The sequence below is a fragment of the Amblyomma mixtum genome, chromosome 6 (genome assembly GCF_055824585.1).
Source record: "Amblyomma mixtum isolate Tamu chromosome 6, ASM5582458v1, whole genome shotgun sequence".
Taxonomy (NCBI): domain Eukaryota; kingdom Metazoa; phylum Arthropoda; class Arachnida; order Ixodida; family Ixodidae; genus Amblyomma; species Amblyomma mixtum.
This window is the reverse complement of record NC_143017.1, coordinates 39,386,901-39,405,768: the sequence shown is the minus strand read 5'-3', so window position 1 is coordinate 39,405,768 and position 18,868 is coordinate 39,386,901. Positions and strand designations below refer to the sequence as shown.

The 18,868-nt window shown below is 47.1% G+C and overlaps 1 protein-coding gene and 1 long non-coding RNA gene across 3 annotated transcripts in view; one reads left to right on the top strand and one right to left on the bottom strand.

The window, feature by feature from the left end:
• LOC149338805 (uncharacterized) overlaps window positions 1-18,868 on the top strand; it is a 193,834-nt gene that overhangs the window by 159,570 nt on the left and 15,396 nt on the right. For both annotated transcript variants that reach the window (XM_089547791.1, XM_089547792.1), the window contains exon 2: window positions 15,321-18,378. In XM_089547791.1, coding sequence (XP_089403917.1) covers window positions 15,337-18,378 — 3,042 coding nt within the window. In that variant the 5' untranslated portion in view covers window positions 15,321-15,336. The remainder of the gene's footprint in view (window positions 1-15,320; window positions 18,379-18,868) is intronic.
• LOC149338804 (uncharacterized) overlaps window positions 6,651-18,868 on the bottom strand; it is a 31,704-nt gene continuing 19,486 nt past the window's right edge. The window contains exon 4 of the long non-coding RNA XR_016283455.1: window positions 6,651-6,783. This is a non-coding gene — a long non-coding RNA (uncharacterized LOC149338804). The remainder of the gene's footprint in view (window positions 6,784-18,868) is intronic.

The window sequence follows — 18,868 nt, the reverse complement described above, 5'->3', positions numbered from 1 at the left end:
CATCCCTGAAACTACGTCTTCTTCTCCTTCATTGTCGTTCTACTGAAACCTCTTCGCTATTCCGGAAGCTAGCAATCCAGGGTACCCAGGCTTTTTCGATCGAATTTAAAATGTCCGGATAGCGACAGCAGCAAACAAATGCAGCGCCATGCTATCTCTCCAAAGAGGCCTCGTCGTAAACGATGCCTACCGAGACAATGCTGGCCTTTTTTTTTTGTGCGTGCCAAGGAGGAAGCGGATAGCTTAGATGAGCGCCGCTTGTTGTTTAGGGGTGCATAACTACACAACCACTCGTCGGTGTTTGTGGTATGAAGAAAACTGGACCGTTGGCCACAAAACAGGAGCCCGGAAAAAGGTCGGATGCTTCTCTGTTTTATAAGGTTCTAGTTTCACCATGTCTCCAGGACTAAGTTCGGGCGCCGCTATCTTGAGACTGTGCTGCGCTTTGAACCCAGTTAAATCAACTATCGCTTTTAAATATGTTGGTTGATAAGCATTTACAGGTCTACTGTTTTTTGTTTTTTATTTGAGGCTAAAGAAATTGCGGCGGTGCCTACAAGGTGGGGCTGAGAAAGTTACATATTCGCGAAATAGATAAAAAACTGAGCTATCAGTGCACAGCTTTAAATGTTCCAAAGCGGCAGTCGACCCAAGCTTACGGTATACCTCACACCAAGCAGAATAAAATACTCAAGTTCATAGCTATATCAGAATGAAAGTACGACCGACATCTGAATCTTGTGACACGTTAAATTGAAGCGTACAAACGACTGACCAAGCATAAGAGTTGTGAAAATAACATTTCAGCTTAGTCACTACTGCCATTCAAGTATTTAATCTGAAAAGAGACTGTGCCACAAAACAAAGACTGAAGCGGGAGAGATTTGTTATGCAGGACGGCCTGTTGATAGAGCTCATCTCACAGCAGAGCACTCATTTGTGTAGAGTGGCCTGCGCAGAAAACGTTCTGTATTACTCTGACTACAGCTTATAGCCCGAATCCAGAAATTGCGTAGACACTCATTTCTGTATGTTGATGTTTATTAGCGAATACGAACGTCCATCCTTCATTCCGCTTTTAAAGCATTCCAATCTCGGAAACTGGGTCCGCATTCGGCCGCCTGCAATGCCTCAAATAAGTTTCGCTCCAAGCGCGGCTGTTATGTTTGATGGAGCGGCCGTAAATCAAGCATCAAAATTATCCTCGCTCTGTTTGCGGATATGATTACTCCTTCGTCGTTTTCTCTCCTCCGGCGGCAACGCACTGAATGGGGGCTTCTAATTAAGCTGTTATAATGAACCTTAAGGATAGCCGTTATCAGTTATTTCCTTTTTGCGGAAATCATTGATGTAACACAATAAGATACAGACTAGTCTGCGGCCTCAACAGATTTAAGGTTAGCTGTAATCAGCGCTTTAGGCTGCAAAGGACGGAGAAGAGCGTGAGACCTCTCTTATCTCCGGAGATTACAAAGACTCAATTCATTACTGCAGTGTTACACAGCAGCTGCGCTTAAAACTTATTATTCTGCCGGGCGCAGCGGTCGTTCAACAGGGACCGCGAAAGTTGTACTATGAATACCAAGGAATCCCACCTGGTTATTGACGCTCCCGGTCTACTACTAAGAAGAGAACATTAGTCTTTCAATGTGCAACGCAGTCCGAATATTGTATGAGCAGCCCGTTGTATGCCGTGCAATGATTCCCTTGTTTTTGTTTGCCATCTTTCCTTGAGTTCTAGTCATACTTTCTTGGTGTAAAATGAAAATAAACCAAACAAAAAGGTGCAGTGGATGGTTGCAGCATTGTGGCCTTTAAGTTGGCAGCCAGGCATTGCGACGGTGCGTGAGTGAGGAAGAACAAAGTTACGTGCTCTGAGACTGCAGTGCGCATGTTTGTATTCATACCATGTAGCGATACAGCAGCGCATTATTCGAGCCCCTAGAGGGCGTGAAATCTGACAGTGTTGCAATGAAAATGTTGGAGTAGTTTTTTTAAGGGTTTCAGAAAGATTCTATGTCAATTATTACGTAGGTGATATGCAACACTTGTCATTTCGCCAGGAAGGAAAACAATTATCTGGGAATTTTCGCACATTTTTCATTTTCGGGTAATTATTTCCAGGGTAACATTTCTACAGGTCAAAGCATACTGTCCATTCACCATGTCTGGCGTTTAAGTTACGCGCAGAGGTCGGCAGAAGAGACCGAATGAGTTACCTGGTTAATAACCTCACAACCGTCAGCTTCGCAATAAGCACTATTGTGCCAACGTTTCTCTCTCTGTTGGCCAGTGACCGGCTACGAAGGCGTCTTTAAGCGGGTTTTTTTCCGAACAGTGCTGCGCCACAGATTGGGTCGCCTTGATGCACTCCTACGAACAACAGAAACAATCATCATGCCGGATCTGCCCAAGTTCCTAGCGGTTCGGCTGACTGAATTTATTGTTTCAGTTTCCTAATCCAGGGACAGCAATCTCCTCGGCAGCGCACTGTTTGTTCAGGAAAGCCCCGCTTTCACCGCCGTAGGTTTAAAGCGCCGTTTTGACATGAAATCCTGTTTCAGAAGCCAATCCTCTGACGCACTGTCTTTTTGGACATTATTTTTATGTTCAATATTTGGTTTTGAAGAAAACAAGTGGCACAAAAATTGTTAGTGGACCACAAAGCGAACATCTTTGGCACAGAGAAGTTTTGTTCGTTTTTCTCTTCAAATTTTATGTCGTTTATGCCGCTTCTTTGCCTCAGGCACGACATGCGATTATATATATAAATTTCAGAGCCACGTACTAACTGTATCACTTCCACGAGAGATGCTACAAGGCAGCTACTACACAAGCAGTTGTGGCAGCGAGTTGAGATTTTTATGGGTATCATATTGCAACCACTCAGTTCAGCCCTTGGGCGCGGCCGGGCAGCCACCAAACCACGTGACGTGACGTCACGTAGTTTGATGATGTCACGTCACGTGGTGACGTGACGTCACCAAACCACGTGAAAAAAGAAAAAAAAAACAAAAAAGTCGCCTGAGCATGGTGGCGGTTGCCACCGCCCCGTTTCAAAGGGGGCGCTCCTATCCATCCATCCATCCATCCATTCATCCATACGTCACGGAGGAAAAGCTGCTCTGAAAATGGAGTGCCGCCAAGCAATACCTCGCGCAAAAAGACCGCGCAATATGCAACGCATTCTTGGCCTAACCAAGCTAAGCCTGGGCATAATTTTTTTGTGCTCCGTCAGTAATGATGGCTAGAATAAACCAAATAGATACGGCGGGAGGTCAGCTGGCACCTAGCCCCTCTACTGTAGAATTCATTTTTACACAACATCTGTTAGATAATGAATGGATAAGTCGTGAACGTATCACTTCATTAAACAATCAAGCGATAGACGATGAAAGTTTTAATCATTTAGTTATTCACTTGCTTAGGTGCGAACGAAACGCAAACGCTGTTTCAAGTAACGACAAATCAATCAATCATTCAATCAATCAATCAATCAATCAATCAATCAATCAATCAATCAATCAATCAATCAATCTATAAATCTGTTTAGCAATCCCTGATCGAAGTGGAAAGCACTGGAATAAAAAGTTTCCTCCAGCCATGATTAGGGGAGAAGTAACTTCAGCACAAAAAAGAAAGCAATCAGGATCATTCGGAAATTAGTGAGAAACGGAGTAGGGTTCGTGTGAGCAAGTTGGACCATGTTTTATTCCAACTTTTAGCTCCTCTTTTAGCTGTCTATATCTGGAACGATCAAGGTTGTCAGTGTTCTGTTCTTCGTGGCGTTGATCCCGCAAGCGGTCTGTTTCTCTAAGAAATAATGTCGGCGGTTTCCCTTGTTCTCGAAAGCTAAGCGGACAGGCGACCTCGACACCTTTCCTGCCTGCACCTTGTTACCGTGCTGTTTATTTCGAAATAGAATGAAAAGAAGACAGAAAAGGGATATATTTATTTAGCAAATATGAGTCATCAAAACAGGTGACAGAATGGAAGCCTAGTGTCGGAACCTAAAAAAATCTAAAACTCAGTGAAAAAGTTCTTGCGACAGGTAATTTAACCTTGCTCGGGTGCGCGCTTCTTTTCGCCTTCGCGAAATTTTTCGGTCCTTGCTTCCTTATTTCTATTCATTAAAAAGCTTCTCTTCAAACCTCCGGGTAGTTATTTCGCTCCATAGCACTCGACTCAAAAGAGCAGTGGGCGAAAAGGAGGAACTGCACGAGTGGCGCATTGTACGTGTTGTGAAATGCGCGATATTGCAAATTGAACAGGTACGGCGGCGGGGGGAAAGTGCGAATTCTATTACCGTTTCTGAGCAGGTACGTGGGCTCGGTAATAGCTTGACACTCGAATCGAATGAAGCCCCAAGGACCTCTCGTGATATTAAAATTTATTTCCTGACTCCCTTGCCTAGAAGGCACATCTCTCCCACTGCGCACTTAAACAGTAAAAGAGATCTCGAGAAGTATCGCATATCGCAGCACACTCCTTTGTGAACTGACTCACTGCTGTTTTTTTTCTAATATCGTATTCCGAGTGCGACGCAATTTACTGTTTCAGAGACTGACGTTGAGTTATGATTTTTGTGTTTTTGCGCTATTCAGTGATCGAATGGAAAAAAAAATGTGAATTTTAAACATCAGAAGTGATTTCAGATTCAATTTCAATTTCGTTCAGATTAAGTTGAAGTTCAGTGTCACAATTGTGTTGTTTGCTGCATCAATTTCGGTGAGAAACAGTGTATGCGGTTCAACTGGCATTCTACTTCCTTCGGGCATCTGTGAAACACAGCCACTTCACATGTTCTTTAACCGCACTGGCGAATTTCCAGAAGCAAAGAGACACTTGCCGCCAAGAAAACCATGTGTAAGGCACTTTACAAGCAATTAAATCAGTGCCGTATCTTCTTACTCTTGGCTCCTCGTTAAGTTAGGCTAAAGGTGCGTAGGAACAGGAACCCGAAAATAGCCATACTTCCTGCTGCTTGGCACGGAACGAAACTACTTCAGGAGGTTTGCCCGTCCATCCCTAGCGAGTGAGAAAGCAAAGCGTTACTTCTTGCTACGCAGAAGCTTTCTTTTCAGCGTTCTCGCAATAACAACCACGGAACGGCGTCCACGGACATCTTCGTATAGTGCTTCCTGTTGTTTGCGAACGATCCAAATCGGCCCTCATCAGCGATTGATGGCGTCGTTCAGGAATAACAATGGCGTTTCCGCACTGGAAATTTCTTCTAAGCTGCTATAAGTGTCTCCAGTAAGGTGCCCTCAGCGCTTAAAATCCGACAGAGCGCTGCCAAGTTTCTTCTCATTCCGGTTCGTCATTAAGGTTTACTATCGGTGCTTCAAGAATAAGAGCTTAACAAAGGGAGAGTAATCATTTCGAGCGAGTTCGTCGTTTGTGAGCTTTGCCACAGAAGCAGCTCCATGAAAAAGATCTCCGCTTAGAGGCGATGTTCAATCACTTTGCTCTCAGAAAAAAAAAGAAACACTGAGCGCAAGCAGGTGGAGGGGAACGATTAAGCGTTGTTTATGCCACTGGTTTTGCAAATCTCTGCGAGGATAAAATAGCAAACAAACAAACAGGAACTCTGTGAGCGTAGCGTCCCTATTTAGACTGGAAGCGTAACAAAATACGTTCGCGCTTCTCGCTTTTATTAAGGCGAAAGCCTTTAATATCTCCTCGTTGTCGACAGAAGGTTGTCAGCAGAGGTGTCACGCTTTTGAGAGGTGTCACCGAGATATGTGAGACAGTTACTGCTTAATTTCTTTTCCTCAAATACAATTTTCATTTTCTTCGTTACAATCCTTCTTTTCCTTTCTTCTTCCTCTCCCACTTCCTCCCTTCCTGTACAGTGTGGTTCAGGTGTCCACGGAGATGACAGAGAATTACTGCGCCATTTCCTTTCCGCAAAAAGCGTTGCGTTCAAAGGGCAAGGCACCGCCCCGAGCGGGTGCTGGCGTTCCGTGGGCTCCCTGGCAGCGCTACAACACGCAGTCGCGATCCACTCCTAACGGCGAGCTTGAGCGTCATTAAGAAGCTGTTAATTAGTAATTTGTCATTACTCAGTAATTCGTCATTATGTGTGACGTCATCCACAGTGCCACAGAGGCAGCCAAAGTGGTGCGGAAAACGCTTTCGCCTCTTCGCAACTTAGACAGCCAAAGTGTCCCCTGAATTTTTCTTTTGTGTCGCTCGCGATTATCAGCTCCACATAATTTAAACGTCTACATGCGCGCTGCGCGCTTCACTCAGGGAAGGAATACATGGTTGTTGAAATATTGTGGCACCAGCGCCACCTTTTTAAACCTGACTGTATAGTCTGATTCTCGGATCAACAGTACAATGCATACAGCCACAGCGGCGTTGGATTCATGGAAAATGAGCTGTGAGAAATGCTATGTCTTAACAAAAAACCCTGTCTTTTTCTCTTCCACATCGCCCCCAATACATTGAATGCAGTGATAGCAGAGAGAGCACATTCTCCGGATTATCTACGTCCTGGCAGTCCTGATAACTTTGCCATTGCTCAAGAGACCAGCACAAGAATTTCCGTCTGTGGCAATTAAATATACAGCTGCCGTTTGCGCATATATCGTGCAGATATGCATTTATTAAAACCTTTAGCTACTGGACAACATGCCTCTCTGGAAACAAGGCCGACCTCATTTGCAGGTTCCGACAAAGGCGCTCTTCGGTTCTTTGTAGCTCGAGTCAGGTACAACCACCGCTGTAATGCGACCGCATGCCTGTGTCTGGTCTTTGCGTTGGAATGAAGTGAACCTGGAAAGAATAATAATTTCAATCTGAGAAAAGAAGAATATCTTTATGTTCCGCCCCCTAAGCGTGAATATTTAGGTCGCGGCCCATTTCCACCGCCACAAAATATCCACAAAGCGTCGCCTGGCTCATCTTATTATGTTTTTGTATGGATGACGTAAAAGCTAACAGTTTATTGCTTTTCAAGCTTTACAGATATTGACAATAGGTTACCTGCGACCTAATAAAATAATGTTTCCTACTCGAACACGCTCAAGAGAACGAAACCGAAGACTCAAGGTACAGAAAATAATGAAAGCTGGCAAGGGCGCGAACTTGAAAATGCCCAAAAGAGAACATAACAATCATTTTATGCCCTCACACACCTACACACACAAAACCGGGGCGTCCAGAGTCCGTGTACTGGGTAGTAACAGGCAAAAGAAAGACGCCATTCCATCTAACGTGTCTAGAGCACTTTAATCCCTTTTGTAACGTGCACTTTTCGCGCTTCTCTTCCGTCCTCGTCTCTTTCAGTTTTCCGACCCGTTCTCTTCGCAAGCCATTGTTTGCCTTTGTTCTATCGGTGCTCTACCGGTGTCGCTTGTTACGGTGCCTTCGCAGCGGCGCGTCAATGCCCTCAGCGAAGGGGAGAAGTGGCGCTGTAATCCATTTACCCGGCTATCACCCTCCCGCGGGCCTCCGCCAGCCAGTGAAGCGGGACGGCAGCCATTCCACGGCAAAAGGTGTCCCGGAAGCCCCGTGAATTGACAGGCGCCTGAAGGATTAGCGGAGGAAGTGCGGGAACCGACACGGCACGCTTTCCCTCTGAAGTTATTCCCACCTTTCCAACATCTTTCTTTCCGTTTCTCGCCTTTGCTGCCGATGTTGCTACGGGCCCAAGCGAACGCAGGCTCGAGTCAGCGGTGTGTACCGCAACTTCACTCCGCTCTTTTTTTTTTCGATCTTAAGCGCGTAGAGAGAATCTAGCCAAATTTCGCACATGCACAAGCACCGATCTGCTCCCCTCCCCTCCAGCCGACCCCCCCCCCCCCCCCCCCCCCACGCCCCGCCCCGCTTCCCTGTTTGCTCCGAGCGGCATCATTCGTAGTCATTGAGACTTGCGTTAATAGGAGCGATTAGGAGGGTCAGTAATGTGCTGCGTCATGCTCCAACCGACGTCTTCCTCGGCGTTTAGGCGCATCTACCACTTCTAACGATGTTTCGATTCGTTCGCTCTTTGTCATCTCTTTTATTTTTCAACGATGGTCGGGGAGGGAATGCTGATTCTCTTGGTAAACGCGTTTCGATTGAATCTTTAAATCATCTTGCAGGCTTGACTGCGGGCGGCATGTTGAGAAGCTGGTCAATTTGCTGGTTGAGACTAATTCAGAACGAATATAAACGCAGTCAGTCAGAGCGGAGTGGGCTGGACTTTTGACGTGACCCACCTGCGTCGAGTTCGTGCAATGACATCGTGTATACACTTGTGCATTAAAAATCCGTCAAACTTAAGTTGCATTTAATTCCCCATTCCACTGACAGGCAGAAGCAAGGTAAAATGAACAAAAATTATAATTCGTTCGTACGGCAATGGTGTTGAAACTCACGCACGTATTCCTTTCGCACAGGGCCAGTAAGCGGGCATGTTGTTTGTCTTCATGGAAGCATTGACCACTGACTACAAACAAAAACCATATCGTCCTAGGCAGAGGGTGTCGTATAAAACGGTGAACTTGCCCTGGCAATTCTGCGACAGCCACCCTAGCCCCCCCATCCCCCTTCGCGGCCTATCGCTGTCTAGCGTATTTCATTGTTTCCAGCTTTTTTTTCACCGCCGACATTAAAAATAGCCCATTGCGAGCGCATTACAGGGTGGAATTATGAACCATATTTCATTCAGAACCAAGCCTGCTTTTCAATTGTTTTTTTATAGAATAGTTATTTATTCGATGCAGGAAAAAAAACCGACACGTCTGAACAAATTAGAAATCAGCGCTCAATGTATTCACCACATGCCTCGCTTTTCTGATTTAATGAGGCTCATAGTAGATGACGCAGCAGACAATTCGTTCTTACCGTAGCGCTTTTTTTTTTTTTTTGGCTGAAGCGTTAGGTAGAAACATTTGGCAGAAAGCGAGTTCTCAGCCGAGCGGCGGCGCTGCGGTTCCTGGCGGTGGCCGCTGCTCTCCGGTGGCGAGTGTAAACTGGATGACTGAAGCCCGTTCGCCCTGTTTCTAAGGATGGCAAGAAGTAAGCAATTAGCACGTGCGGCGAGGAATTTTGTGCCTTTGGGTAGCTGTCGTACCGAGCGAGGGTGGTGGTTTACATCAGCCAGTTTGCACTCGCAGCCGAGGACCAGCGGTCAAGGCCGAAGAGAACACAGCAGCGCCGTCACTCCGCTGCAAGCCGGCTCCGTCTGCCGACGAGGCTGCTCGGTTACTTTTGGCTAAGACGGTACACGTGCAGTTCATTCCCTCCATTCTATTAGTTACTGAGAGGATGGGAAGAGGAGTGCAACTGTGAATCCTCAGACAAACTGCATACCGCAACGTCAAGCCTTGTTTCGAAACCGCATTGCCGCTTCGGCCGAACGCAGAAACATCTCGTGCAAGGTTTTCGAAATACGAGATAAGCGAAGGGAGGCAATATGCGAGGCTGGAAATGGGTGCCATAAATAAGAGAAGCCAATACAAACAGGGCAAGCATCCGAGCAGGACACGCCGCGCCAAGCCACGTGTTTTATGTCGTAGATAGCAAAAGCAGCGGCATAACCAGTAGCTCCATCAACAGTGCTTCGGAGAAAGAGGGATGACGGTGAAGCGAGGGTGAAGGACAATAACGTGGGGGATAAGAAGGAGTGCCAGTGACAACGTCTCGAGGGACTGCCACCGTAAGAAATGCAAGGCTTCCGTGCAGGGGGACACCCATGTTGTTTGTCTTCTCGAACGCAAGGGCCGGAAATAATATCGGCTGCTTCGCAGCTGGCTCGCACGTCTTGGGCGCGCGTCCGATCGAGCGCTAAGGCCCGCTGTTGCGTACAGCGCTGCCTTTGTTGTCACAAACACTTTGAACTTCCTCTAATTGAATTAAACAATACCAGAATAGAATTTGTGCAGTCTGTGAAAACTCTGGGCGTTTACTTTGCAGCAGATATGTCGTGGAATGACCATATTAATTACGTCGTTCAGAAACTTTCCAGAACAGTTGGTATCATGCGCCGCCATTGCTTTAATTTTCCTACGTCAGTCAACATGTTACTTTATCACTCTTTGTTCTCTTCCATAGCCAGCTACGGATGTATGGTGTGGGCAACAACAACAGCTGAAAATATTAACAAACTCACTGTCTTACAAAAACGTATTATACGCATTGCATGTAAAGTGCCGTATTTCTTCCACACTGCGAGCCTTTTCCACCGACACAACGTTATTCCAATGAAATCCATGTATAACTATAGGCTGTGCTATAAATACAAACTCGCCATAATGAAAAATGATGACTTCTTACTTACACTTGCTAGGTTAGAGCAAAGCAGAACTGTGTATGATACCCGCTCAGCAGAGCCTTGGAATGTTAAGAAATGCCGTACAAACTATGGCAAACAAATGTTGCAGCATACCTTACCGACACTTCTGAACCAGTTGTACTGCCACAAGAATCTTGATGTCTCCAATATTTCTCTGAAAGAATTGCCCCAAATATTCGTGTAGTTCTTTTTTTTCTTGCTATTACCATTTTGAGTGCACCTGTCAGTTCTGCTGTCCTTTATTTTCTCCTCCCTGTGTTTGCCTTTATAGTCTCTTTGACCTAATATAGTTCTTTTTTCTTTTACAAGAAGAATGTACTGCTTACTGAACGTACATGTGTCATTCTATGTACAGAACATACGAGTTTTTTCTTACTATTGTTTGATGTCCTATTCCGCCGCCGTCAATGCTGCACTGTAAGAGGAAGCCAGGACCTCTCAAGCTGTCTATACAGCTTTTTCCCTGGCTGTCCTCGCAACACCTAGTTGCGGAAATAAACCTTCAAACCTTCAAAGCCGATACAGAGTTTGGCAAGAGCAGACTCTCGAAGTTAGACTGTCGAAGAAGTTGAGAAGGCTGGAAACATTTAAATAATACGTCTGTTCACGAACACTGGTAAGCAGGAGTGTCCAAGCGCCGAAGCGGTGTGCAGCCGAATTTCTAAGAAAGCTGAATTTTAGTGCAACTGCTAACTAGTTACGGACATAGTGGATCGGTCTCTCCAGCTTGTACGTTTGTACGGTTGCGTTGGAGCAGAAGCAGCGCCTGTGGAAACTAGTAAGTTGTACAAGATTTCACTGCCTTTGCATCAAAGAGGAAAGCTGGAAGGATAAAGTGTGAGATTTTATTAAATACAGAGAAAAAGTATTAACAGCAAAAATACACACACTTGCACGCTTTTTTATGATTGCAAGTGACTCGTACCAGAACTGAAATTCTGCTCCAACACAATCTTTACATCGCTGGTGTCTTGCATGCAAAAACAGCCGCATCGTAGAAGTCTCTTATTACCACCGGATTCGATAACACGAAGCAAGCGTTAATTGCTTATTTGTTGCCTCTATTAAGATAACACTCGTAGACGCCCTGAAAGTCCGGTAACTTTTCGTCACATTTCAGGACATTGTCACATACAGCGCCGCAAGAAAACGCACGTCATCTGCGCATAAGTGTTTCAGTGGCCGTGGTTTCGGCTGTCGAGCCCAACGTTGCGGACTGCCAAATTTCAGTGCCAGCGAAATCCAAGCACTGCGGTCTGCAGCGCGGAGTGAGCGCAAGTTACAGAATCGCGGCTGGTTGAAATTTATCCGGAGCCGTCCACTGAGGCGTCTTGAGGCCCAGCCGACAGCAGGTTCAAACGAGCCAGCGAACACCTAGGTTGTAGGAGACCTGGAATAAGGGCCCGTCCCAGTTCGGGGGACGGGCAAAGCTCTGTGTTCAATAAAATGTTTATAAACACTACCTATAGCCAAGTTGAAGTTCCGGGACGCAAAACACGCACGCTACGTCGGTACATTACCACCAAGGAAGCAGCATTACATGCATACGCCTTTATTAGCCCTCCATATTGAAAGACGGGCCGCCAAAACTTCAAGCAACCTGGGCATAGTGCTTGATTCGAGGCGTTTTCTTAAACAGTGTATTTGGTCTTTATTGTTTTGCGTGCATTGTTACTAGGCGTCCAGTTGCTCTATCGTAATGGCCCTTCGGACAGTCTGTGATTTTGTAGTGCACCTGGAGTAGCATGCTAGGCTATTCAGACCTTTCCTGTAATCATTAAAGTCTCTCTCTCCTTCTGGAGTGCAGCCGGTCAACCTACTCGCTGCACTATCGCGCAGTATGCTTGAGAATTAAGGCAGACCGCAAATCAAAGAAAAATTCAAAGCAAAAGTTTTTTTTGCCGCGCAGGACCAGGCTTCCAATTATGGCTTTTAATGGCCGCTATGTATGTAGCGCCGTCGCCATTGGCGAATTCATAAAACACAGTGGCTGCTAACCAGTATATAGAGCACCTGTGAAGAACGACTGCTATGCCGAGAGCAGCCTGGATGGCTTTTGTCCAGGAAAGCAAAATAAACACAAAATGTTTGTATCCCTCGGCTCTGAATTCCGGAGCACTCTGTAACACCACGAACCTTTGCAACTTTTGTTTTGTTTCAAGCTGCTTGTTTCAAGCCACCGGCACACACATTTTTTTTTTGTTTAATTACTAAGAGTAATTCAAAGACTTCCCATGCGCCACCTCCTTTTCTCTTTCTTCAACTCCAGCCTTCCTTTCTTCCCTCCACCAAGAACTGAGACAGTTACCGCGCCACTTGCTTACGCAAAAACCATTAATCGACCGACGCAGCAGCGGGAGCCATCATAACAGGTTACAACAGCCGCATACGCCTGGCGCTGTCTTTAAGACGCACGTTCCACTGCTGCCTTGTCCCTTGTTTCATGCTGTGTGCACCACTGGAGCAGAACATTTGTGATTTTTAAGGACAGCAAATAGCGCAGTAACTATCTTTCTTTTCGGTGGACTCTTCAACCGCGGCGTAAGTGAAAGGAGGAAGATGGAATTGAAAGGACAGAGGGAAAGAGGTGCTGTAGAGGAGGGCTCCGGAATACTTCCAACCACCTGGGAATTTTGGACGTGCTCTGACATCGCACAGGACCCGGGTGCCTTTTGCGTTTAGCCTCCACATAAAACGCGGCAGCCGCGCCCGGGTTCAGGCAGCCTGGCTGCAGCAGACCAGCTTCGATCGCTTAACAACGCGGCCGCGTGCACATACATTATAGGCATACGGACGAAGGGGGCGGGGGACGGCGCAACCAACTGGAGTAGCTGCGAGGGACGGAGTGGAGCAGACTGGAGTGGAAGCGCCTTGTAGGATCTGGGGCTAAAAAGGTCGTCGAAAACAAGAATGGACACGACAGCCAAACACAGCAGCTGTGACCCCCTGGAACAGTCATTTTTGTCTTCCGCGCGCTGAGAACCGCAGGGACCGCGCACCCGTCGATACGAGGGCATTCGCCTCGCCCCGGCCTGCCGGTTTTTCCTTTTTCTTTTTCGAAATATTCCTCTCTTTCTTCATAGTCCTGATGTACTTGTGCTGTTATTTCTACCAGCTCTGCTTCTGCCTCCCGTTTGCCTGCACTTCAACCAAAGCGCAGCACTTACATGGTAGTGCAGGATTTGCCCGGGTTATCGGTTGTTTTTATGGATTGGACGGGTGGCACATTTACTAACCTTCAGACCATTTTGCTGCCTAGCGGAAGGGACTCTTACTTCGCAGGGTACGTTGTAGGGCGAGTTGCTTCATGCCGAAGGGAAGGAAGTGTGCAAAAAAGGACGATCACGAGAGAAGATCCTGTCCTGTCGATTCTGTTCCTTGTCGCCTCGGGTCAAAGCACTTGGCAGGCTTAGTGAGCGCAACTAAAATTAATGCACTCAAAAGTATAGCGAGCGCTATAAAAAAGCGCCAGTCGTAGGGCATGCGCCAAACGCTTTTTCGAACCCAGGTTTTAGGTATGTTCGCGTTACGTACGCTGTTTTTTGAATTTAGCGTGCCAGGAAAAATACGCCAGGAAAAATAGCGTTGTCAACATGACGGCGCCCACGTCGCCCGCTGCGGAGAGAAATTGTCAATGTTAGGTTTTTAGGCATATTCATTGCCCTTAAATGGAACAAGTGATATTCGCTTTGCCTCTTCTTGCCGACAGTAGAAAGAATGAGATAAACTTGCCCTATTTGGATCCTGTGTAACAATTCCGCCGCTCCTAACCCTTGCAAAACACCGCCGACCATTGATTGGCTTGATTTGAATTTTTACGAAAAGGTAGTTATAGCCTTGCCAAAAGTAGCTGTTTCGGCGGTCAGATGGCCCACGACCGGTCGTGGCTGGCCCGTCGCAATGCTCGTAGCATGTCTTGGTGCTGACATCGTCGCAGTGTTCGTAGCACGACTCATTTGGGGACGCCGTGCAACCGGCTATCTACGTGATACGACTTGGATATGCTTGGGCAATGGCTTGGCTAAGCGCGAAAAATATGACACCAAATGTTTTTACATTATAAAACCATATGGCGCAACTGCGGCTTGAGCCATCCTTGCATTCGAGTTGTACGGTAAACTAAAAGTGCTCTTGCGACTTCCACAGTCACTTCCCGATAAATGCTTGCGTATAACGTACGCAAACTCTCATACGCTACACTAAGAGTCTCTATTGCCGAACAATACTTCGAAGAACAATTGGGAAAGAAATTAAAAATGTATGTATAGCAGCAGACTGTAGACCAAGCAAATCACAGCCAGCTCATTGTCGTCTGCATATATTTGTGCTATAGTAATAAAAGGGGGATGAAAAATAAATTAATAGCAGCCACTTAGTTCTCTTTGATGGTTTACTTGCTTTTAAAGCGCTATAATTGAATGAACTCTCTAAGGCGCACCACCTTTGCAGGTCGAGCTCTTCGGGACTGGTTTGTCCCCCGAAATGCCACCAAACCTGGCGAAGCATCTTTTAAGCGCACACCTCTAGGAAAGCCAGGCGCTGGGCTTGTAGACGCTCGTACCCAATCTTGTTGAGTGGTGGTATTCGAACCAGCCACCTCCGATGCCCACGCGGGCGCTCTAGCCACTATGCCACCCATACCCTCCCACCCTATCTCCATTTTTTTTTCTAAAACTAAAGATAGGGATTTATCTTTCTTCCCTTTGCCACCTGCTAGCCGTGGCAGAGTTACTGAACTCTCCCGATGGCACCTGTATTAGCAACAGCCCGTATGTCGCTGGATTTCGCACTCTCAGAAGAGAATTATGAGGGGACTTTTTTTTTGTCTTTAGTCTCTCACATACCGATAAGCCATGTGCACCATGTGCATGTGTAAGGAAGAAGAGAAGGAGAAGGCAATATAAAAAATACTGCGACGAGCTGCTGTGCACGAAACGTGCAATGGAGAACTGAGTAAACAGCTAATTTGTGCTATAAAGGAAGTGCCTTTTGAAGCATGTATATGACACATCTTTCCGTTTTACTCACGCAGATGCCGTCCACGTGACATGGTGACCTTACGGCTCCGCGGGGCGCGGGCCCAGACACAAGCAATACCGTGCCGCTTCCTCCCGCCCCGATGCCGCTGGCTGCTGGCGTGGCTGTCCTCCCTGTTAACAGCGCTGCTCTTACTGTCACAGCCGCTCAGCGCCGAAGAGCAAGCCAAGGAAGACGCGTGTCCCTCCTGGAACAGAAAACCCTGGTGCCCGTGCTACGAGTTCGACAGTGACGTCTTCCTCGAGTGCAACTCGGTCTCGCCCGACCAGATAAGAAGCACCCTCCTCGAAATCCACAGCCCCGTCAAGATGCTCAGCATCTACAACCTTCGCTCCAATATGACCATGTTGCCGGCTGGCTTCTTTGTTAATAGGACGATATCGCGCTTATTCGTGTCCAACACTCACCTGGTGACTATGGAAGACGGTGTCTTCGAAGGTCTTGAGGACTCTCTCGAGACGCTGTCCCTGACGCAAAGCAAGCTGAAGGAAGTTCCGAAGGGGGCACTCAAAGACCTCAGAGCGCTTCGGTCTCTTGAGTTAAGTTCGAACAACATCGAGGCGCTCGAAAGCTACGTCTTTTACGGACTGCAGCTAACGAATCTACAGCTATCCAAAAACAACATCACAGACATCACTGAGTACGCGTTCGGCGGGCTTGAGAATAGCCTGGAAGAGCTGAACCTGATTGATAGTGGCCAAAAGGAGTTCCCCCTGAACGCCTTAAGACGATTACGAAGCCTGAAAGCCCTAAGGCTGGCCGAAAACGAGATTAAAGACATACCGGACGACGGATTCACAAGGTTCACAGCCTTACAAAGGTTAGACCTAAGTTCAAATCGCATCCGAGAACTCAACGAGAGGAGTTTCGTCACCATGCCACGGCTGACATCCTTATCACTGCATATGAACCAGCTGAGCGACCTAGATGACTCGTGCTTCATCCATCTTCTAGAGCTGGAAGCGCTGGACCTCAGCCAGAACACAATCCACACAGTCGGCCGAAAGGTTCTGACGCCCCTGAGGAGACTGCGCACCATCGAGTTGAGTTCCAATCACCTGCACAGCATAGAAAGTGGCACGTTCCGAAACATGACTCATCTTCGCGAAGTCCTCCTTACGAACAACAACATACTGAGAATCACAAACGACACCTTCCTCAACTCCTCCCAGATATCGGCCCTGTTTCTCGCGAACAACGCCATTACGCAGATCGAGATCGCCGCCTTCTACCCACTACCACACTTGTTCCAACTTCACCTCTCCCACAACCAGTTGCGCTCAATACACCCTACAATGTTCAAAAACAACCGTGAACTGCGATCTCTTTCCCTAGACAGTAATCTTATTGCTGACCTCCTTCCTGGAACGTTTCAAGAATTAGTAGAGCTGCGGGATCTCCGATTAGAGAACAACCTGCTAAAGAAAATACGCAAAGGAGTGTTCTACTCTTTGCCAAATTTGCAGGAGTTGCACCTCCAGTTCAACCGAATAGAGACAATCGAGAACGAGGCCTTCCAGAGCCTGGCTAACCTGCAGCATTTGAATCTTCACGGTAACAGGCTAACTGATGTGGGCGACATCCTCAGTCGGTACCCGTCTAGTCTGCGTTCCCTGATCTTGACACAAAATGAAATCAGCAACATGCACACGGATAGTATGAGCGGACTGAACAAAGTAGACATACTCTGGCTGGACTGGAACAAACTCAAGAGGCTAAAAAAGCAAATTTTTCGTGACCTTATCGAAGTCGACCGGCTTCACTTAAATCACAACGAAATAATCGCCATTGAAGACGGCGCGTTCGAGAGGATGGTCAAACTCAGAGCTCTGTACCTTGAATACAACACTCTCAGCCACGTCAACACAGACATGTTTAGAGGGGCTGAAAGCCTGGAGGAGCTTTACTTGTCGCACAACAATATCATGGACATCGAGCCGCAGACATTTCAGTCGCTGAAAAAGCTTAGAGTGCTTCACATGTCGCACAACCAAATTTACGTCATAAGGAAGTATATGTTCGAAGGTCAGATACCCCTCCAGGAACTGTTCCTCTCCAGCGTGATGGCGGAGGATGTCGAAGCAGGGTCTTTCCTCGATCTGACATCTCTCACACATCTCGACATTAGCAATAACAAGCTGATCAGTGCCAGGGTTGACTTTCTTTACCTTCCTAGCGTCAAGCATCTCGATCTTTCGGGCAATAACCTCACGGGCGTTCACGATAACATCTTTTATGGGCTTTCTTCACTGGAGACGTTGAAAGTGGAAAACACGGAGATAAGTCCAATCACGAGCAAGCTCTTTGAACCTCTTTCTCAGCTCAGAATCTTGAACTTTAAAGGCAACGCTCTGGATTCTTTGGATGGCACGCAACTGAGAGGTTTAGTGAATGTCACAGAGCTCCATCTTGACGGTAACAACCTGACCTCCTTACCATCCGTTTCAGAATCAATGCCAAACTTGCAGACCATCTCTCTCTCTCATAACAAGATAAGTTCTATACCGAGCAACGCATTCAAAGGAAATGTCGCGCTCACCAAGATAAACCTGACCGACAACCTTATTTCGGAGATTAGCCAGGGCGCATTTCGTGGTCTGCCGAGTCTAAAGGAGCTTATTCTATCCGACAATGCACTCACTTCTCTAAAACCTTCCCTCGTCGATGATCTCGGCGCACTTGAGCAGTTGTCTCTGGACGGAAACAATCTCACATTCATCCCTAACGTGCTCCTGACTTCAAACATGGACGAGCTCACGACGCTAAGCCTAAACCGCAACCCTGTGATCAGGCTACGCGAAGACTTCACGACCGCGGGGAGCCTGCCTGCTCTGCGCACGCTCAGCATAGAGCACGGCAATATCTCCATCGTGGCGTCGAATGATTTTATGGGCTTCCCTGAGCTGTCGGCGCTTTCGCTTCGACACAACAACATCATGAAGGTGTCACCTGGTGCCTTCAAGCCCCTGAAGAAGCTACAAGTCCTCGACCTTGGGTACAACGCCATCGACATCTTGCCTTCGGAACGCTTCCAAGGCATCGATCGCCTGCAGGTGAGGGAAAGACTCAGTTTTGAACCTTACCGAGCTTCACAGCAATAATGGATTGAGTCCTTTGTCTATCTTTACTGTTACGTAGATAGTTCTTTGGAATTCAAAAGGGTAGACACTTGGGTTCGTTGGCGCATGACATGAAAAAAGATGTAGAGTGACCAAGACATAGACAGATAGGATACCTCCTCCCCCCCCCCCCCCCGCAAATACACACAAACAGCGCTATCGGAACGCTGTGTGTGCTATTTTTCTTGACTGCTACATAGGTTCATTTTTAAGCGCGCTACTTTACAACAAAATCACACGAAAAAACACTGACACCGGCCAACCGTTGTGAGTTCGCGCTTCGTCGTTGTGTGTGCTTTTCCGAGTGATCGTGTTGTAAAGTAGAGCGCTTAAAAATGACGCAAAACCAACTAGCTCCCGCTTTAGCAGTGCTTGCTACATAGGTAGTTCCCTGGTAGAACAGTACGTTGGGCCAGTTGGTGTA